Source organism: Pavona decussata, unplaced genomic scaffold (assembly GCF_977016875.1).
Source record: "Pavona decussata unplaced genomic scaffold, jaPavDecu1.1 SCAFFOLD_49, whole genome shotgun sequence".
Taxonomy (NCBI): domain Eukaryota; kingdom Metazoa; phylum Cnidaria; class Anthozoa; order Scleractinia; family Agariciidae; genus Pavona; species Pavona decussata.
The window spans coordinates 1445446-1467500 of NW_028145471.1; the positions used below are offsets into that span (position 1 = coordinate 1445446).

A 22055-nucleotide genomic window follows, 5' to 3' on the forward strand; every position below is an offset into this window, starting at 1 on the left:
TCCGGTTCCCTTAGCTTTGGTCGACGTTTTCGTTTAACACACTGTTTAAAGTCGGTGTTTTTAGAAGAAGTGCAAAGCTGCTTTCTGTTAGAGAGCTGAAAACGTTGCAAGGAGAAAACTGATTTTAAGTGAGGCGACGAGGTTTAAAAGTTCCAACATCGCGTTTTCAGAGCGTTTTTGCTGCAAATGTTAAGTGAGCAGGTCGCCCTTCACGAAGCCTCAGTCTTCAGTTAGCGTCCAATGCGCTGACCTCCTCGCCCCGCGCTAGCTCAAACCAGTTTTTCACAATTTTTAATTTGTGCCGGAAGGTCACCCGCGGAGAATGAAGTAACCTCCAGCAACAGGTTTTCAAAACAAAACCGATTGAGCGACCACTGATTAAAAATTTACAAAGTTTAGACTTTCTTCCAGTGAAAATAGAAACAAAAACCGCATAAATATGATTCAAATTAGTTGGTGATGTTTTGTAACAAAAAAGAGCAACGGCAGAAATGAAAAATATCGCGCAGTTTTTCGAACTCTACGGTATAACAGCTTGAAAGATACCAGTTAATATAATTGCTTGCAAAGAGGATTTTAATTTATTGCCAACGGGTACTTGTCCGCTTTTATTACTCAGTTCTTGCCGCCCATATCACTTTTAATTTGAAATTTAGTGAATATATGAATATTCTATTATTTTTTTCCGAACGACGAAAATTTCTTCCAAAAACGCCATGCTCATTGCCCGTTAGATACATGTTGGAAGTGGAAACTAAAATTTGTTTTGAAATCAATTTTCAGAGCTAACTCCCCAAATTAGAGCTTAGACGCGCTTTTAAAATATATGTACATATATATGAAAGAGGGAGGATCTACTAATTTATACCAAAACAAGAGACTTTAAACCTAACCTAGTACAATGACACGTGTCGACTCAGGCCTCCAATGAGAATCTCTCTAGTACTGCCAGGATTCTATTTACCATCTTTCAATAACACAGCTATTTAAATTTCTGTCTGAAAGAGATGTAGTTTGAATTTGTCGCTTGGACGACGCATAGAATTTGATTCAAACAGGAAGACACAAAAGTTGACTCGCTGGAGATTTGACTTTTGTCTGCATCTCGCACTACTGCACGAAAGGTTCTAACGGCGGAAAGCGTTATATTACCGTTTACTATTCAGTATTATTTTATACCTCCGTTGTTTTTGTTTCATAATTGATTTTTTCAATGGGAGTCGATAACGCTTTTCTCGAAGCCGGAAAGAAGCCTGGCATGGAAATATGGAGGATCGAGGTAAGTTATTATTTTTATGCGAAATAAATATCATTTTCACTGCGGTTTTCGATGGCGAAGATTAACAACCTGTTACTATCAAGTCTCTTAGATGATACAAAAAATTGGCATGTGAATTGCAGATTAACGGATAAATTTTATTTCCAGCCGAATTCTATGGCGTTTTTCCTTCCACTTGTCGGCTGACATAATCACAAGTGAACGAGTAAAGCTTTCGATTTCCATTGATTATGGATGTGAATACATGACTTGTAAACAAAGTGTTTTGTTATATATAGCATGGGAGGTTTAATAACAATAGCTGACATGTCGCTTATCTCCCGGTTATCGCACGATTCAGGGAGTTAAGTCCATCGGACAACGCTTATGCCCTTGCTCTCAAAATAATCAATAAAAATATGATTTATTTTGTTTTATAATTACGCGCTCACTGTTGCCTCTAACAGTAGCGGTAATTTTGTTTCAATCCATGGGACCAGATGTAGAATAGTCAGTCAGCTGCACAAGGTGGTTGTAACTTCGAATTCTGGAAAAGAAACGAAGCTCGTTCGCAAAAGTAGTTTGTGTTTTGTGTTGCAATTGTAAATACTGTATAATATGTAAGCGGGCGCGGTAGAGCTTCAGTCTATCACGCATGCAATAATTGTTGTCACAGCACGACCCTTACCTTTAAAAAAAAACCGCACGGAAACGTCTTTGCGCATTTTCTTTATCACAGCCACAGAAAACATTTTGGAAAGTCAAATTTTTCTAAAGTTTACATTATTTTTTATTTTAACTGTCGATTCCAAAAATAAGGTGTTAATGGCTGTTTAGTTAACATTGTGGACCACAGGTGTAACGCATAATCAGATGACTTACGTTTAAGATGAAACTGGCGGATCGGTTTGTTTATGGAATGCTGGCCAGTGCTTATGTTGTTTAAATAAAACAATGATAGTACAAAGAAGCGTTCGGAATTGTTACACTCTAAAGGGTCTTTTTTTCAAAGAATTAATCTGTCGAGGACAGCTTATATTACAAAGGGAAGTTTCTATTTGTGTGCAATGCGAAACAAAGGTTTTATCATTCATGATATACGAGGAACGCTTACTAACGCTATTCATTTTTTTTTCATTCAGTTTGTTTGGCAGGAAAAACGGGCAATTGGCATGAGTATACTTTTCCTGCATATATGCGTATTCTCTCTCACGAAAGTCATGAGCTCCAGCACAAGACCTCAATTTTGTTATTTCAGTTACTATAACAATGGAAATTTCTCGAAAGATCGAGGTTCGAATTATGATTTTAAACATTTCGACTGACTATAGTTCGCAACCTAGCTTTGCAACTGCAATCGAAGGTGGACCTTAGTTTCACTTACTGAAAATAAAAAAACACCTTTTACTTGCGTTCATCATTTATCCGCTATTAGGGACGCAGTTCAGTATCATTTTTTACATAAATCTTTTGGCCAAATGTGTGAAATATGTGCAATTTAAAGACGTTGCTTAGCAACACCGAAGCGACTAAATGTTTAATCATACGAAGTAAATAACGTCGTTTCTAAAAGGAAATAGAATAAAAATGAAAAAATTATGTTTTTTGCTCGGGCATTTGAAACTTCTGGAGATGAAATTTTCGGACATTTTTTCTGCGTGCCGGTTATTGTATGTATGCTTATAATTATGGACGCCTTTTCTGAATGGTAAAATACTTTAAGGGCGGTGCATCTCGGCGTATTTTGCGCTGTTTATGACTGTGCAGGAAAAGCAGATCTTAGCCAGGGTTGTTGGTATCCAAAAAGAAAATTAAGGGGTAGCAATGCATCTTTCAGAGATAATTAAGCTTTGATTGAAAAAAGAAAAGTCTTACGTTGTTATGTATTTTGATGCTTAGTAATTATTTCTCGGAAAAATGCGTGGTTATTCCCAATCCTAATTTTGGGATTCCAATGGCCCCTTTGACTTTACCCGCAAAGTCAAAAGATATGTGCAAGAAATTTATATCTCTGTATCGTTGTCAAGGTAGAGAAACTCACTATCGGAATTGATCAGGGGCGGATCTGGGAGAGAGATGGGGAGAGGCGGAGAGGGAGGGGTGTTCTACGTCAAGTACATTATCACCCCCTCACGGTGGGGGTGGGAACCCCTTTCCCCTGCTGGAGCTGCCTTTGCTGATGCAGCCTTTGTAGGTTGTTCTTTTTAGTACATCAACTAAGTAAATTTAAACAGCTATTAGTTAACCGTATCTTGAACCTCTAAAGCAAAAATAGTTCCCATTCTTTAGCTTAAGGCATAGAAGATCAAGGCAGATTAAAAGCATTTGCACGGTCATGCAAGGATGTTTAGTAGTCACCGTTCATATATCTTAACACGAAAAAGACCAGTCCGTCATAAAAGTTTAGAGATTTATTGTTTGGATACTTCGTTTGAACGGCGGTTTCATTTTGCCCAAAACTTAAGCGTCCGACAGCTTTTAGAGATGTACGGTTTCTGAATTATTGGAACACTATTCAAGGGATCTCGGTTACTGTTTTCTATTCCGACATCTGATTTAATAATAAATAAGAGACAAGAAAAGTCTACCTGCCTCATGGAAGATAATTAAGTATTACGTGAGAAGAATCTCTACCTAGTCTTCAGCTGTTTAGCCCGCAGAACAGGTGCTATTTTTCTGCGTTTTTCAGGCGAGCGGAGGCAAGCGCGAGTCACGCGCGAGGGGCGCGAGAAAAAAACTAAAACAAACATTTTCGCGCCCCACCCGTCGCGCGTGACTCGCACCCCGCGCTCGCCTCGTGCTTGCCTCCGTTCGCCTGAAAAAAAAATGCAAACGCCTGTTCCGCAGGCTATCGGCTGTTTTGTCTTATTTCAATAACAATGACCTTTCTCCTGTAGAAATTGAAAGTAGTGGCTCAAGATGTCAGCACTTATGGCACATTCTACTCAGGAGACTCTTACATCTGCTTGTCGGTGAGTTTGCAATGCGTTTGCAAAATTACTACATAGTACTCAACTGGTTGTTATGTTAAAAATTCAGTGTTGTGCAGGTTTGTTTTGATTTGGTTTATTTATTTACTTGTCGATTTATTTTCATTTTTTTTCTCTCTTTTTTCATGTGCAACTTATCTTAGACAAGAAAAGTGGAATCTCATTTAGAATGGGATATCCATTTCTGGCTTGGCAGTACAACTTCACAGGTACTTCAGTTTACTTTTTTAGGCACATTTATTTGTCTTGACACACCACTGATTAAAAGGCTATATATTCTAATAGTCTTGGGACCCTTTACAAATTTGAAACAAGGTCTAGAATGACTTTCCAAAGTCGATGCTGTTCCAGTTAATAACTCGTTGTTGCATGTGGCGTGTTTCGACATACTCGCGACACGACTTGTAATATGTTCCCACCAGGAATACCCGCACACAAAGCCAATCGGACCTTGCTCGAAGAGTAAGATATGGGAGAATCGGCCCGAGGCTTTGCAAGCTGGTAAACTCGGGGAGAAAACGTTCTACGGCTGCGGGGAGGGTGGGGCGTTATGGTCTTGGAAGAGTTCAGACCTAAACAAGGCTGAAACACGAGACGGGCTTCTTAACATAAGAGAAGATTCCTTCGTGGTTAAACAGTACCGTACTCACTGCCCACAAAACATAAAATAAAAGGCTTCCTTTTTAAAGACAATTATTGTTTAATTCCTTGAACAGATGAAAATAAAAAAAGCGTTTCAATACCATGGTTGGATTCCTGTAAAAAGATGCGGCATCTAATGCCTCTAAATACGTAGATCAAAGAAATACAGTATAATTATCATGTATTAAAACGTTCAAACAAATTGAACACCTGGTGACGGGGCTTTATTCATCTCTTGTTATAACTGGTGTTTAAACAGTCTTTCCCGATACGATGGATGAGACTAGCTTCCTTATCTTCTTGCCGGCTTCATTCTCGATACAAAACCTGACCTATTTAAGTTTATACACGGCGAAAAACTTAACTTGTTTACTGTCAATAATTATATGTAAAAATATACTTTTAAAGGATGAACAAGGTGTTGCTGCTTACAAGACGGTTGAGTTAGATGATCATTTGGGAGGTGGACCAGTGCAGTATAGAGAGGTATGAACGGAGATATGTGCGTATTCTTTGAAACATTACGTGTATTGAAAATAAGTGGAACAGTGTGAATTACTTAATGAAGCCAAGACTTGACTGACATTATCGACGTTAAAGGGATTATGTCACCTCAGGCGCATGCGCGCGTTGATGAGAAGAACTTTGAAATCGTTGGCCGTTTTTTTCAAGATACCTTTGAGAATACCTTTTGAAAGCTTTTGCGATGGTTGTATGCAAATTAGTCTCAATGGGACGCTGCATAGTCCCTTTAAGTGCTTTTGCTTAAAGGTTCTCGTTGGGTGCCCCTGGTTAATGTTGCTATGGATTTTGGTTGCTGAGGCGCGGGCTGGTGACTTGCATAGTCGTTTATCATGTCTTTCCCACCAAAATTAGCGCTCGGCAGTTATGCTGTTTACTTTTACGCTGCCAGAGAAAAGCAATGACCGTCGTTATCGAGTTGACCACCTAAAATATTCGGGATTTATGAGGATTTGCAGCTGAAAGTCATACACTTGCAAAGGAAGTGGAGACACAAGGATTTCATTTTGGTATACATGTAGCATTCATGTATAAAATCATGACCTCAAATCATAGTGCACGAAAATAGAAACAATAGTAAAGGGCTCCTGGCATCCCCCCTCCCCCACCGTGTTCAAAATTATTGTAAATTAAGAGTTACATATACATTTTAAACCCTAAAAGGGATGAACGTAACAGAAATGAAAGGTTCTGGACAGTACCTGGTTGAGCATGTAATTATAATTAGTTTTTTTTTTTTTTCATTAAAAAGTACACAGTGGGATAATGGCATTGTACCATATATGTTTTCTTTCAGGTTCAAGATCACGAATCGAGGAAATTTTTGTCATATTTTCCTAAAGGAATAAGGTATGCAGGACAAAGAATTCGAATTTGTTTGTTCAATCCTTTTCTCGTGCCATGGGTTCACGAACTTTCCGAACTCTCGGAAATGAAGAAACGACTGGCTACGCAGGCTGTGTAAAAATGCAACGCATGTTCAACGAATATTCATGATCAGTAGACGGGAATGGCGTAACACGAATAGTTTATGGCATATTTCGAAAATTATTCGAAATCATTATTGCACTCTTATCCGCGGTAAGCAAGTGCGAGAAGGCCTGTGGGAGCTTTTTACGAGCTCAAAAGAATGCATCATACTCCAGAAATGATCTCGTTATTCATTCTTTGCCGATATCTTCGTTATTAGATACCTGGAAGGTGGTGTCGAGTCTGGCTTCAAGAAAGTACAGAGAGGAGTTTATCAGAAAAGACTGTTTCACATCAAGGGTAAAAGAAATGTGCGAGTATCACAGGTTGGTTTACACAAGTTAAGCTAGAACACTTGCAATCCATTCCCCTCCAGTGGGGTGAAGTGACCTCATATCTTCAGTTTATAATTGGTCCTCGTCATTTCCTGAGTATTGATAGCTTTTTCGTTAAATGGAGGTTGTGCGGGGGACGGGAAGGGGGAGGGGTAAACTCCGAAAAACGTAAACAAGGAGAGCTTTTAACGGTAGAAACGAGGAGACTCCGCTGACACTGAATGACAAGGATTTAAAATGGTCATCAGAGAAAATGGCTCCTGATTGGGAAACATGGTCCAGTTGCGTACACGCAAGATCTTCATCATCAGTTATTGCACCACACAAATCAGCATTCGTCAATATTTTTCCATAATATTACAATTAAATCAAATACATATTTAAAATAGTGCTATGATAGGTTACTCATTGACTGAGTTAGGTCGGGTGACACGGGAAACCATTTGGTTCTGGTCGTGGCGCAAGGAACTCACACGGCTAGCTCCAAACGCCAAATGTTGAAGGGAATTTTGCGTTTTTGTTCCGTCTGACGCCACCTAACTCAGTCATGATTAACAAGAATTGGGCAAAAGAGCCAGAAAATTACTTTATTGTCAAGTGAAAAGGTAAAGATAATCCTCTCTTTCCTCAGTTTCATTATTGGAAGGTCTGTCTAAAACATTTCTGTGGCATGAATGTAACCAGTTCACGTCACTGGCAAGCATTGCGACACCACTTATTAACTGACTTGAGATTCTGTTGACTTGTGACAGTAACAACTAAAAGGGGAAGGTCTCTGAATTGAAAAAGTTTTACTGATCTGGCTGGCATTTCTACAAACAAAACTTGATTTGACTTTATAAATTATAGTTCTTCAGCATTGCTGGCTACTTAGCCATATCGGGAACTTCTTTTTCTTGAATGTCCAACAATTTTTGTCTTGAAAGGTACCTTTTCTCATGATTTAAAACTTAACCTTTGCTCCTCGCCTTCGCAGGCCTGTGAAGAGATATATTCAATGGAGGATTTAACTAATGATTCATCTTTTTCTAAGGTGGAGATTCACTACACGTCACTCAACAAAGGAGATGTGTTTATTCTGGACGAGGGCATGACCATTCACTGCTGGAATGGGTCTCAGTGCAGCAGAACCGAGCGAATGAAGGTAATAGTCAGGGACTTAAAACTAACAATCACGTTGACGTCCAGGAAGGTTCCGTTAGAGCGTACAATTTCTCTATGTAACATGTCAAGCACGAGGAAGTTTGTTTCATCTGATTTTCAACACCGAGAAGTGCTTTGAAAAAAGGGGCATAGCCGCGTTTTTTTTAACCATGTAATAGACTGTGAGTTTACAAGTTAGAATAACAATTGGTCGGATCGGTTAGAAGCTGTTCTAGGTGATCTTACTCCGCTGCTACTGGTACCGTAAAAAATCTATCGAGTTTACACATTGGTTCGAGCGCGCAATTCCACCGGGGAGATAGGGAATAACGTCATTTGTAGAAATTTGGACGAGGCGTGGCGTCCACGAGCTATGTTTCTCGATCTAAGTAAGATGTGAAAAAGCGCAAGGAAATATTCAGTTCCTTATGTCGCTGGTTGGAGTGAGGGGTCGAGGGTATTTGGACGATGTAACAGTGTCTGGTTTTTTTGTTTTTCAGGGAATTGAAGTCGCTAGACGTGTAAGAGATGAAGAAAGAGGAGGAAAAGCTAAACTCGTCATCATAGGTAATTATGTTATTACATACAACCGGGTGAGCTTTCAGTAGTTGAACATGGAGCGGCCGACTTATCTTTGATCAATTGGAACTCCTGCCCTTCTGAGCAGAGCTAGCTGCCGAGGGCTTCAACTAGGCTTCAAAGGTAGAGTTGACGGGCAAATAGATTGATCAGTCCTGTTGATGCCGAAAATGAACGCTCTTCACCAGGCGTAAATGTGTAGATTTCCTTAATCCAGGTTCGCTCTGACGACCCGTGACTTCTTAATCCATCGCTGAAAATCAGAGATGATGCAACTGAAACAAAAGCCTTGACCTTCTTTTTTTGCTTTTCAGATGAGGGCAAGGATCACCGAGACGAAAACAGTTTTTTTGAAGCTCTTGGATCACGTGGTGAAATCAAAGATGCCTCTGAAGGTGGCGATGACGTTTCGTTTGAAAAGAACAGCCAGCAAAGCGTGACTCTGTACAGGTATTGAAGTTGAAGCGTTTTTAACAAGGGTAATGTAGGTCGGCTTATTGACTCTAGGTAAAGGCGCATTCGATGAGCCTAAGTGGCCACACGGCAATTAGAAGTATTGCTACTCCCCCCTGGATGTGATACTAGTCAATCACAGGGTGGAAGAAGGACAGTGTGGAGGAAAGTCTCTTGTCTACAGAAACAACAAGGTAATGTAGAGAACAACACCACCGACCCTCCGATCTTCCGATAGTCCGATCGAAAGTCCAATGCGCTAACCACTATACCACTTTGTAAAGGTATTGAAGAAAGGCGTTTTTAAACAGAAGAAGTAAAAGGGTATTTCTCAGCTAATTGTCTCTAATATACCTAAATTAGTCTGTTGTATGGGTGGAACGTTCACACCAGGTGGCACTTATCAGAATATCAAGTGTGGGTCTGCAGTCAAGAGCTCGAAACCCTTAGTCTATTTTAGACCAAAATATACCAGCCATTTCAGACCCTAGACCTGAAATAGCACTCGACTTTAGCCGAATTAGGCAAAAAGGATAACATCACACGCTATTTGAGACCAGTAGGTCCAGTAGACACAATATAACAGTTAATGGAGTTAATGGTTATATCTCTGTCCTGCTGTTCAGGCCAAAACGGCTCGAAAAGCCATATTCATTTGGGCGGCTTAAAATCGCATTTGATACTCCACCGTGAGCTGCTATGATATGAAGCCAAAATGAAGAACCAAATTAAAATCAGTAATCTAATGCTTCAAACACCTAACATGATCGATATCGCATAGAGTTAAGCTTTGCTACATTTGCTTATGGTTATTAATTCAGCAATAACTTACGATTTAAATTACTAATGACCTTAACCGCATGCCTTTGTAGGGTGTCTGATGAAAGTGGAACTCTTGAGATGACACCTGTTAATGAAATGCCACTAAAAAAAGAGCATTTGGATCCTTATGTGAGTCACAGAGCTTTTACATCAATTAACCAGTCGGTTGGTCGGTCGGTCAACCAACCAACGAAGCAACCAACTAACCAACCAACATACCAACAAACCAACATACCAACCAACCAACCAACCAACCAACCAACCAACCAAACAATCAATCAATCAATCAATCAATCAATCAATCAATCAATCAATCAATCAATCAATCAATCAATCAATCAATCAATCAATCAATCGATCGATCAATCGATCGATCGATCAATCAATCGATCGATCAATCAATCAGTCAGTCCGTCCATCCATCCATCCATCCATCCATCCATCCATCCATCCATCCATCCATCCATCAATCAATCAATCAATCAATCAACCTTTATTTATACAGTGCTTTAATGCTGCCAAAGTGCTAAGAACACATTTCTGATTATTCTAAATACTGCTTATGGTGTAATGTACTGCATGTAACTGCCCAAACATCAGTAAAGGCTAGCATCTGTTTTTCAGGATTGCTTTATCCTGGACTGCGGGAGCAGTGGTATCTTTGTTTGGATCGGCAAAAAATGCACTGACGCTGAAAAGAAGGCAGGAATGAAGAATGGAATGGTAGGATGTAAAACTCAGAAGTCAGGTTTTATCATTTACAGGAAAACTCCTAGATTTAATATACTGTTCCACTTTGAGCTAGTTAGCCGACTTGAATGAATCTAAAATAACAGCCAATTGCACTATGTGTTTTGTTGTTCAAATGTCACCGAGTAATCTTGCACTAACTCTCTCCTCCACAGAGGCCTCTTTCACGTCCGAGCGGAGTCAAATAAGGGACTGGAGAGAGTAAAATAATGAGGAGCGCGGGGGACGATGGCAAGGGAGAAGAAAGAAAGGAGGATTCGGTCCCCTTTTCTCGTTCTTCCCGTCGTTCTGCGCCGCTTTTTCTCTATTTCCATCTTTCTTGCCATTTCCATTTCGCTCCTGTTTTTATGAAGGAGCCTCTGTGTAATTGCAGAATCTATTTCTTGACCAAGTGTTTAAGGAATGTCAGATAGATAGATATAGATAGATAGATGTGTATAAATATCTCTTAGAAGATACTCAAAGTAGGCATTAAGTCCTAAAGAGTCTTAATTACTCAAAAAACAATCTTCATTACTGACTCTTTTCATTTTTTTTGTCAACTAAAGGAATTTATTAGCAAGAAGGGTTACCCTAATTGGACACAAGTCACTCGTGTCGTGGAAGGCGGGGAGACGCCAATCTTCAAGCAGTTCTTCTCTGGTTGGAGGGATGAGGGTGAACAAGTAGGAATGGGAAAGGTGTTCCGTCAAGGATCCCTAGGTAATACTAATAGATATTGTTTGATCATTGGTTTATTTCGTAAATACATAGTATATGGGTTTACACACATCAAATACGAGACCTCACGGCGCTTCTGTCTTCTTTTTTAAGTACTTTTTTAAATAAACCTTTAAAGACAGAGCAACGTCATTGATCGTGCCCATTATCCGATTTCAGTTCCAAGAAAATGGAAAAGTTATATGAGACATAGAGAATTCAAGGATGATCATTTTGTCAAATATAACCACCGACCATTAACTCTTTTATATTTGTAGATTTTTCTTAATGCATATCATTTGGCTTTATAGATCAATGAAACAATTTTGTTTTCATTGTAGTTTGATCAATTTTTCTGCAGTGCCATTGCTTCGTTGCCGCATGTACTATCCCTTTTAATTTAACACAATATAATTTTTGTTGTTATAATCTACGTGCTCTCACTGGTTGGAACAAGTAACGTGGCACAAAATCGGAGGGTTTTTTGTTTTAATATCAAATTATATAAACCACCTGTAAGATTGTCCTCATAATGTCACAGCTGTCCTCGATCGGCCAACTGTTCATTTTAGGGACAATATATCTGGTATAGTTTCTGATATACTAGCCACCTGAACGGGTTTATTTATACGTATTATACTAACTGGTGTGTGTTAGTAAATAATATCTATTAATTATTTCATTATATTAACCAGCTAAACAGAGCAATGAAAAGTTTGACGCTAGCCAACTGCATGATCGAGAAAAACCAAAACACAAAACAGAAATCCTTCCAGACGATGGAACAGGAGAGGTCGAGGTAGGGAGAGGATGCATTTTAATTTATCAGTTAATGATATTTTGTCTTTGACGTTGCTTTTTTCAGATACTTCCTTGATTGTTCTTGTCTTCGTTCGAACTTTAGGAATCGCACTGAGTACTGTATTAATTTTTTGTTGTCTTGGTGTTTCCATCTCATTTCTACTACTTCCTGAGCACAAAATTTCACTGTTGTTGAGTATTTCCTCGATTCTGCTGCTTCCGTTCATTCGGTTGGCCAAACGAAGGATATATAATGAAGGTCCTGAACTCTTCGATTTATTTACGGTCTTGAGACGTAATGTATCTAGCCGAAGAAGGCTGGAGCAATTACAGTGATGTATGCACACTGAATCAATGCCAATTGGAAAGGTCTTTGGTTTAGTTTCAGACAACATTTTGACACATTGCTTTACGTCTTTCTGATGGTTTCCGGTTGAAGTGGCCAATTCACTGAAAGAACTATGAGGGACGGTGCGGCAAGCACTATCATGAAGCTGGACACTACCGCCTCGCACATTTCTTTTATTTTGTAAGTTTCTAAAAACTGTAAAAACAGTTGTCAAAAGCTATTCTCAAACTAATATTTGTAACGTGTCGAGCTTTTGTACGTTGGACTCTAATGGCGGTATTCTAATCTCGTTTCAAGATTTGGCGGGTTGAGGATCGTGATCTGATTCCTTGGGAAGCGAATTTACATGGAATGTTCTTTAGTGGTGATTCTTACGTCATCAAGTACAGCTACACTGCCAACTGGAGGCGAAGTATAATTATCTACTTCTGGCAGGTAAAGAACAAGTTGTTACATATGACTGACATGTTGAACAACTATTGATTAGTAAGTAAGTAGTAAGCAAGTAAACTTTATTTGATAAGTAGGTCATTTAGGGGATTGGGAGCCGAAAGGCTGGTGTGGACCTACTATACACAAAATTTAAAATTTGACAAACACGAAAGATATAAACAAAGAATAAAAACTATGTACAAGGAGAAATCAATGTATACCTATATACAAGATTTACTAGAACTTAATTAAGACGATAGAACCAAAAATTAAAAAGGTTAAAAATAGATAAAATCATCTTTTTTCGCGGTGATCAAAGTCGCTTCCTTGCTGAAAGAAACCCTGACGTGTTTCTTTAATATCTGCTTATAAGAATAAACATTTTCAGGCACTTAGGCCGTTCTTTTTGTTTTGGTGGTGGTAGAAGCTGATTTTGGATGATATTATGCTATACTCTCTAAGCGTGTCTTATACTAAGTAAGAACAAATGTTTAGCAGTGCTGATTGGTATGGAATGTGATGTCTGCCTCAGATACTCGCAGACAGACCTGGTGCAGTAATTAGAGTATTTTACTCGCCTCCATCCAATGTGGCAGACAGGTTGATACTGTTGGTGGGTATTCCCTTCTTTTCTCGTTCGTTTCCGCCATTCAAACGAAGTTAAGACTTCCAAATTATCAATATGTTCTAAGATACTTCGTAGAAAAAAAACTAAATGAAGTATTAAAATTTTAAAATTAATCGTTTTGGTGGCCTTGAGTTCTTCACAGAAAAAAGACATGGATGATTGATTGCTTTTTTGCAAATAAAAGCTCACAGGAAAAGAAGCAGTTGATTAAGTGGGCGGCCTGAGTAAGTTCTCACTAACAAATTTCGTTTTCATAACTTTGTTGTCAGGGAGCGAAAAGCAGCATTGACGAAAGAGCAGCATCAGCCATGTTAGCTGATCAAATGGACAAACAGCTCGGTGGAACAGCAACTCAGGTGTTTAATCTAGGTTTTTTTTCATTTTTGGGTTGTACTGATCCGATTTAGCCTAAAATAGACCGTTGATCTCATACTTTATGCCTCTTCAAGGCGTTCTGTTGATTTTCTTCATCGCAAACAATTTATGCTGCTTAAAAGTTCAGCCATCCTGTGGCCATAGAATTATCAATAAAACGATCCACCATGATAGAGGGAAGGGAGAAGGGGGTGGATGGGTGTTATTTAATGACATTTCATACGGAGGGGCTCCGTCCGGAAGTTCCTTGCCCTATAGCTACCCTTACCGACTCTTACCCTTTACATACAAACTATACACTCCAAAACGGTACCCTTTTCACATCCATGGGACAAAAAATTGTACGGTGTTCTTATAATTTTCAGTTTGTTCTGTCGGTACCTCGTATAAAGATAACTGCATCATCAGCGAGCGTTCAAGGAATGAAGTAACCCCAGTGATAGAGTTTTCCTTGGAAATAATTAGAAAAGACACTGGGGTCACTGTTCTTGTGTACACAGATCCGAGTCGTGCAAAACAAAGAACCGGAGCACTTTTTGAGGATGTTTCGAGGACGCTTTATTATTCTGGAGGTGAGTATTATTTTTTTCACGTGGATTGACATCTGATCTTGTTGAATCTGGAGGAGGATTTGAGCCAGTAGAGCTTGACCTTCAGTAAGACTCTAAAAAACTTTGATGCAAACCTGTAGATAACACTTTGAATCTGTGTGTAAGCGAAAACCACCACACGATATACTACTGAGCCAAAGTAGAGAATGTATTTGGTGAGAATTGGTCAAGCTTATAACGGACGGTATTATAACGGTGGAAAAACTTCAAATATACCGGGGTATTCTCTGTAAAACGTAAGGGCTAAAGCACTTTGGATTAATATTTTACAACGCAACAATGATTCAATTGCATTATAACCACCAGAGACCCCAACCTAGCGCTAACATGTGCGGAATACATGTAGCTATTAAGCGGATATTGACCATAACAACCGAAGTTGTAACTGATACTTTGGTTCAAACCAAAGAAAAAAACTTGCTTAAACGTTCAAAGCTGGCTTGAAAGTTTCCATTCTGAAGTCATTAGGTAAAGCGTATTTCGTCTGAGTGAAAAGCCAACCTTTCAACTTTCCACCAGGAGTTTTAAGGTTTTTAAAAAGCTGTTAAACTGAACATGTGTAGGCAGTGGCTTAACCAGGTTACAGAGGATTTTGAACTGATGTATTTCACAGGGTGGTAAAGGAGCCGGATTCCGCGCAGGATCAGAGGATGACACGTATGACAGTGAAGGCAAAAGAATGTTCCACGTGCGCGGCTCATCGGACATGAATGCCAAGGCCATGCAGGTCTGTCACGTGACATGTCAAACCTTTCGGTAGCCTCGTGTAGTATAGTTTTAATTACCGTCAGCTCGTTGATCGGAGAGTCTACCTTAGAATTCAATGTTGTCTGCCCCTTAGAGAGAAAGATAGTGTAGCAGTGATCGATGCAATGTAAAATAAAATACTTTGTTACCTGTTCAGCTTACGAAATTGACTATATTTGAATAGGAGAATGGGCAACGCTCTTAAGAAGTGTCACTAGAATATGCTTTAGAGTAATGTAATGTCATTATTGTAGTTCTTTTTTCTTTGCTTAATTTTGTTGACTTTGTTCAGGTGCCTCGAAGAGCATCCTCACTGAACTCAGGAGACATGTTTGTGCTGGAGACACCTTACATTGCTTTCTTGTGGAGAGGAAGGGTAATTGCGAAATTTGTCAGTCCTTTGAAAATGAGTTAAATTGACAATCTGTCCGACTTCTTGTTAATTGAGTACACTGCTCAACAGGGTGCATGCGCAGCTGAAAGGAGGAACGCTAGACAGCTCATCGACTATCTGATGGTAGGCAGGTACGTAATTGGTATCTGTATTGTTTACATATTACAAATAATACGTAAAAGTATTACTAATAATAAGTATAAGTATTACTAATAATAAGTAATCTGGCACGGAGAAGCCAAATGCTCCTGAATCATCAGACTGATGGTAACTCCAGTCTCCATTGCCTTTGACTTTTAACGAAGGAATTAGCTCGGGAGTGTGATGCAATACCACTTATTGTTAGGTCATACACCAACACCTTGGTCAACGTTACAAATTTGTAGACCATGTGGACAGAGAAATTTTACAGAGTAGACGTGTCTTATCCGAATGATACAAAGTGACGCTGGAGGGTTGTTGCGTCATGAACCATGTCTCGATTAGCGTCGCAAGACCACACGGTAGAACGACATCAATATAGACTCGGTAGGTTTCAAACCAACAATCTTCAGACAAATATTTTCGGACCTTCCCCACGGCCATAACTAGATGAATCAATACGTATTTGAAATAAGTATATGAAGATTACTTGGTATGTGTGACTGACTGAACTTGCCAATTCGCAAATCGAGTAAATCTGATCACGTCTTTAAGTCGAACTAACGATTTTTTTTTTTCATTTGATACGTACCACTTATGTTCAGAAGTGCACCTAACCTTGAATTTGGCGGGGTACTTCATATAAAACAGGTCTTTTTGTCGTCTTCATATAACTTCATGTTTGACAGAATATTGTGTGTTTTAGTGAGAATTAAGGTTAAGGGACACTTTGTGATGTCTACCATACAGTTCATGAATCTCATTAGCGTGCATTTCTGGACATACTCACGTGCATAGGGAAGTCGAGCCAATTCGGGAAGGAAAGGAACCCACAGAATTCTGGGATGCTATTGGTGGATTCGAAGAATACGCCACAGGAAAGAGAATTGAGGTAACAGATTGTTTCAAACATAAATGTTTAGAAAACGTTTTTCTCTATGTGATTCGTACGAGTATAGATAAATGTTAAACGGAATAAAACCTTAAAGAGGTCTATTCCTTCAATGTCGATCTTTCTTATTTGCTTTTTCAGGAGGAAAAACCAAGCTATCCGCCACGCTTGTTTCAGTGTTCCAATGCTTCAGGAGCCTTTAAAGTGGAAGAGATCTTTGAATTTTCTCAAGAGGTAAAAGAATCCTTAAAGTAAAGAGACACAGGTAATATTTGAATCGTCCATGCGGATCAGCATATCAGTTTTCTTTTCAGCTCCATGCTTATGACCGAACGAATACAGCCATCTTTACAACGACACTGACCTGAATACTTAACATTTTTCTTTTTAGTACCAATTCTTTACATATTTTTTTACTCAGTTAGGTAGCATGGTCGTCCACTTTTCCAAGCTAATTCATACATTGTTTTGAATAAATTTCACATTCTTTTTCTTCCAGGACCTTATCGAAGACGATGTTATGTTTCTAGACACCTATGACGAGGTACAATACGGCGCATGTGTTTTCCATTATATAAAAATATGTTTAAAAGGTTCGGTATGGTTTTTCCTTAAATTAATTGTTTCAAATGTGTGTTAACCCAACTGACTAAGAGAGTTCATCCTGTTCTGTCTCAGGTCTTTGTCTGGATTGGAGAGGGAGCAAATGACGTCGAGAAAGCAGAAGCTGTCACAGTGGCAATGGTAAAATAAGAAAACAAATAGAAGAAAATAACCCATCATTTAATTATTGGCGTCTCCTTCACAGCTGACAACAGCTACTCAGTGCACGCTCTGAGATGAAAAAGAACTTCTGAGTATGGTGACGATCAAGAGAAAGTCTTGTGAACCAGGCCAGCGTCCTATTTAAAATAAAAAGTAAAATGCACCCCGGCGACTTTTTCTTCAATATTGCATATCTTGAAAGTGACATTAATGACATTTATTTCCATCAAGTTAGAACTCGGTGACTTGAGATGTGGGAGCTATTAATTTTTAATTTAATCAAGTTTCAGATTACAATCAAATCAAATCAATCTGAGGTAGGCTTTAAACAGAGTGCCACCTATTATTACATCATGAACAAATCTATAGAATTAATCAAGTATCAAAATTATCTTGAAAGTTACACAAATGAATCACTCAGGTAAAATACAATGCAAAGTAAAAAAAATCAACTTTAAACTCATCATAATAAAAGTTCATCAAATTCTTACGGAAAATTGACAAGGTATTTGAGTCTCTCAAACTAAGCGGTAAATCGTTCCACAGACGACAGATCCGAACAAAAACCGAATTCTTAAAGACGTCAGTCCTGCTGAAAGGGACATCAAGCGTTAAATGATCAACATTTCTAAGCGGCTTAGTACAAGAACGAAAAGATACGTAATCGAAAATGTTTAATTTGTATATATTCTTAAGACACTTAAAAAAAAAACTAAATCGTTAATTTCCCTACGATACTTCAAGGGTAATGAATTCAACTTACTAAGGCGCTCGTACTCAGAATAATCCCTTCCAAGAATGAATCTTGTAGCCCTGCGTTGAGCTTGATCAAAGTTGTTGATGTTTCGTTTAGTATGGGGAGACCATACCACGCTAGCATACTCAAGGCGTGAACGAACCCAAGCAATATAAAGTAATTTCTTCGTATTAATATCGTTGATGTCCCTGCACGTTCGGTAAAGGACGTTAAGCATTTTTTGGGCTTTCGAGAAAATAACATCAACGTGATTATTCCAGCTTAAATTGTGGCTAACCAAAATCCCCAGGTCTTTCTCAACATCAACACGGTCTAACTTAATCCCACCAGGGTAATAGTCCTATAATCGATTGATCTTATACGAGCCACCCTTAAAACCTTACATTTCTTGGCATTAAACTCCATAACCCAAATACAAGACCACTGGAATAACTTATTCAAGTCATCCTGCAATTTGTCGCCGTCCTCGCGTCCAAGAATTAAAGAATCATATGTTCATGTTATCATATTACCATATGTACATTGAGTGCGCATGAGCATGGAAAGCATGTGCACGGTAGCTATCATAAAACTGCTGTGTTCGCCTAAATCGTCAGCATTGTAGTTTGAAGATGCAGTTGTAGCAGAATTGAAGTAACCAGTTTATAAAACTTTTTTCTTGTTTGATTGTAGGATTATGTGCGGTCTGATCCGTCCGGTCGAACCTTGGAAGACACGATGATCATCCAAGTAAAGCAGGGTTACGAACCATTGAATTTCACAGGACATTTTCATGCATGGGACAGAGACAAATGGAGTGTAAGTGTGTCAGTATGTCCAGCTGTTTATCGTGTGATACCTTGAAGGCAACCATCTTAATCTCGATTCAGTTAAGGCATGGATAAGCTAATCCAAGAATAGATCACCGAGCCATATTTGAAGCCCATCAAGTTACAACAAATGAAGATGTTTCCAACATTCTGTTTGACCCTTCAGTTTTGAGTTGGACGTATCTATTCCAGTTCTCAAGCATAGACCACAACAGTACTTGAACTGTTGGTATTCTGTAACGGAGGCTTCTCTGGGAAGATCGCCCAGCCTCCTTTCACACCTAAGCTGTATGGTAGGTCAGAAAATCGTGCCCTTAACTCTTTGTGAAGAGTGTGTGGGTTTTTAAACGTCCCCTTAGCTTTTCGTTTTATGTGTGGAGGTAAAGAAGACCAGACGAACGGCTTAAAGTCACCACCCAATGACACGATCATCTGAAAGGAGGTAGATATTCAGAACACCGTTAGTACTCATCTTGGTAATTATTTTAAGAACCTTGTTTATGCTTCTGACTGGGTTTTGAACCCACATCCTCAGTTCCTACTCAGTAGTCCGGTGCCCTTATTGTAGTAGAGTTATGTCATCTTTATGTAACATAAATGCGTGACCGAAGGTCAAGTTGTTAGGGCTATACTTATCGTAATCGTAATACTTATCGTAATACTTATCGTAATTAAGCTTCCTCTAGGGACCGATTGAACACATGGTTCGATAGTGTGTTGTAACTGTTGTATGTAGGAGTTTCTTGGGCAAGTTTGCGGAGCCATCCCTCGCCTATTGCTGCCGAATAAACGCCTGGAAACCAAGTTCAAACTGTGTACCGTGGTTCTCTGAGAAACCCACTGCTATATTATCAAGTGAGCCAATCGGGCGGCGGTAGACGTTTCGTCGATTATACTTCACATACTCTCAAAATGTTGGAGATCTTTTTCAATGATACCCAAGGGTTGCGAGTCATGATTAAATTTGTATTGACTTCATACATGCTTTTATATGCAATAGTTTGATCCTCTTTTCTTCTTTTAGAAAGGAAAGACGTACGAAGAGATGAAAAGAGAAATGGGAGAAGATGCTATTAGAAAAGTCTCTGAGATAAGAATAACTGAAAAGGTGGGTGAGACATCAATAATGGAAGGTAGTTTAGTTTAGTTTACTGTTTTTGCCATAAATTGCACAAATGCAAAAAAAAAAAAAAACCTTATTATTTAAACACTAATAGCGAGGAAGCCCAAGGAAGCCACCGGGCTTATAAGGAATGGGCTCTCTCAGTTAAGTAATTAGAACAAAGTATTTTCATAGTTCCACATGGGACCAAAATCAATGGCAGAGCTACAGTAGAGCTACAGATAAACGAAATTAAAGATCAAAACCATGTTAATGTTTACTGTGTTGCCATGCAAGGTCCATGCTCTTGGCATACTGAATACAGTTCATTTATTGTTACCTGTCAGATAGGCTTCACATTCAGCCTTCCTTCTTCATCAATTATTCCACGAGCATTCGATGGAAATGAAGTGATTGATAGCCAAAGAGGTGTATAGCGCCAAGAATAACAAGTTTGATAATTGTTTTGTTGAAAATGAACAAGAAACAATTTTCCAGATCTTACTTTAGTTCTATAATTTGTATGACAGACCAGATTACGATTTAATGGCTGCTATTTCTCGGGTGTGGTATAATGGCTGATATCCCATAGCCGCTCTAAGCCAATCAAAATGCTGGAATTACATTATCGAGTTATCCTGTTGTTAATAACTCCAGTTATCCCCAAACAAGACATTTTCTACATTGTTGACACCTGTAGCCTTGTGAAGAACGAACCAGCTGGTGCGTAACACGACTTGTAAACAAAGTAAATCGCCACGAGCCTTCCATGCTAGTACTTTAGAAGTCAGAGCATCCGGCCAGGCTGCTTGAGATCATGGGTGTAACCCCCATTGTGGATTCAGACCCTCTTTTGCGCCATTGAATGACAGTCTGTTTGTTGTTCGGCTTCGGTTCCTTGAAGGATCACATATAGGATAAAGCCAGGCCGTTTAAAGTGGTGTTCGACCACACATCGAAGACTTACCCCATAGTCTCCAATGCTAAAGCTAACGCAAAGTTGACTAGCTATAAGTTCCCATAAAGGCAGGCGGGGAAGGGGTCAGCAATGCTCCTGGTCGATTCATGCAACTGGGAAAAATTTCGTCTTGATAGGCCACTTGGCTAGTAAGAAGAGTCTACTTCCTTCTAATGATCCATGACTAATTCAATCGATTATCTTAAAACCTGTTGTAGACTGTGAAGTCAATGAACCACAATAACAACAACGGCTTTAGTCAAGTGGATGGTTCGACTTACCCTTATGAGGTCCTCGTTCAGCCACCCCATCTTCTTCCAGGTGGCGTCGATAAGACAAAGAGAGAGGTAAGGTTCAAGGTGGATATAAAATCAATCGCACTGCATTAGTTATCTTTTAGTTATCGTTTTCTTGCCGGATAAGTCCTTTCAAAACTAGAGTCAAACCTAAACAGTTGAAAATGACAAATAGAAGTTCGAATGAGGCAATTAGCTACTGTTAAAATTAATGGCTAAAAATCCAAGCTTTAGCCGATCAACGGCATCATCAAGGATGACAAAAATATTCCGCATAGAGCTTATATACAAATTAATGTAACGTAAAACGTGTGAAAAGTGTAGGAATGGGGCAAAATATGTAAAATGTATAGTATGAGAAGTATAAAATACAAATATGAATAAAATAAAGTACGAATAAAACGATCTAATGAGCGCTCTTTAGATTCCTACAGTCCTCATGATTCCTACACTTTTCACACGTTTTACTTTACATTAATTTGTATATTAACCTTTAATTTTAGCATTAGCTATAGACCACATTTGAACTTCTATATTGTTAGTTTCAAAATGCTGCCGAAGGACAATATGTAAAGATTATCTAAACAGTTAAGTTCTTAATGCGGTATAATTTATATATTTGCAATAAAAGTTGGCATAGCCTAGGTTTTCAACATGGGATGTTGTAGCATGGATAACATTACGTCGTCGGGATCAAGACCATGACATAATTCAAGAGTTAATGCTGTCAATTCTGATCTTCTCTCCTTCTTTTCCGATTAGCAGAAGACACTTTGATTCCTAATTGTCTTCATTGCTCCATTGGAAGATACTATAGTTAGAATTGTCCTTATTTA

General features: G+C 38.9%; 2 protein-coding genes across 3 annotated transcripts in view; both read left to right on the forward strand.

Annotated features, from left to right (window-relative positions):
* The window catches only part of LOC146481557 (inactive pancreatic lipase-related protein 1-like), a 102207-nt gene that overhangs the window by 9023 nt on the left and 71129 nt on the right, over positions 1 to 22055 (forward strand). The gene's annotated exons all lie outside the window — the stretch shown is intronic.
* The window catches only part of LOC146481558 (advillin-like), a 21323-nt gene continuing 245 nt past the window's right edge, over positions 978 to 22055 (forward strand). The window contains exons 1-26 of one of the 2 annotated variants that reach the window (XM_085108329.1): positions 978 to 1279; positions 4156 to 4230; positions 4392 to 4457; positions 5299 to 5376; positions 6209 to 6261; positions 6602 to 6707; positions 7750 to 7860; positions 8360 to 8426; positions 8753 to 8888; positions 9764 to 9842; positions 10338 to 10436; positions 11012 to 11165; positions 11858 to 11961; positions 12610 to 12747; positions 13642 to 13682; positions 14247 to 14319; positions 14972 to 15085; positions 15398 to 15481; positions 15569 to 15630; positions 16439 to 16532; positions 16674 to 16766; positions 17032 to 17076; positions 17211 to 17276; positions 18727 to 18852; positions 19888 to 19971; positions 21142 to 21270. In XM_085108329.1, the coding sequence (XP_084964455.1) occupies positions 1214 to 1279; positions 4156 to 4230; positions 4392 to 4457; positions 5299 to 5376; positions 6209 to 6261; positions 6602 to 6707; positions 7750 to 7860; positions 8360 to 8426; positions 8753 to 8888; positions 9764 to 9842; positions 10338 to 10436; positions 11012 to 11165; positions 11858 to 11961; positions 12610 to 12747; positions 13642 to 13682; positions 14247 to 14319; positions 14972 to 15085; positions 15398 to 15481; positions 15569 to 15630; positions 16439 to 16532; positions 16674 to 16766; positions 17032 to 17076; positions 17211 to 17276; positions 18727 to 18852; positions 19888 to 19971; positions 21142 to 21270 (2343 nt within the window). In that variant the 5' untranslated portion in view covers positions 978 to 1213. Of the gene's footprint in view, positions 1280 to 4155; positions 4231 to 4391; positions 4458 to 5298; positions 5377 to 6208; positions 6262 to 6601; positions 6708 to 7749; positions 7861 to 8359; positions 8427 to 8752; positions 8889 to 9763; positions 9843 to 10337; positions 10437 to 11011; positions 11166 to 11857; positions 11962 to 12609; positions 12748 to 13641; positions 13729 to 14246; positions 14320 to 14971; positions 15086 to 15397; positions 15482 to 15568; positions 15631 to 16438; positions 16533 to 16673; positions 16767 to 17031; positions 17077 to 17210; positions 17277 to 18726; positions 18853 to 19887; positions 19972 to 21141; positions 21271 to 22055 lie in introns of both variants that reach the window. The other variant, XM_085108328.1, reaches the window with a different exon arrangement.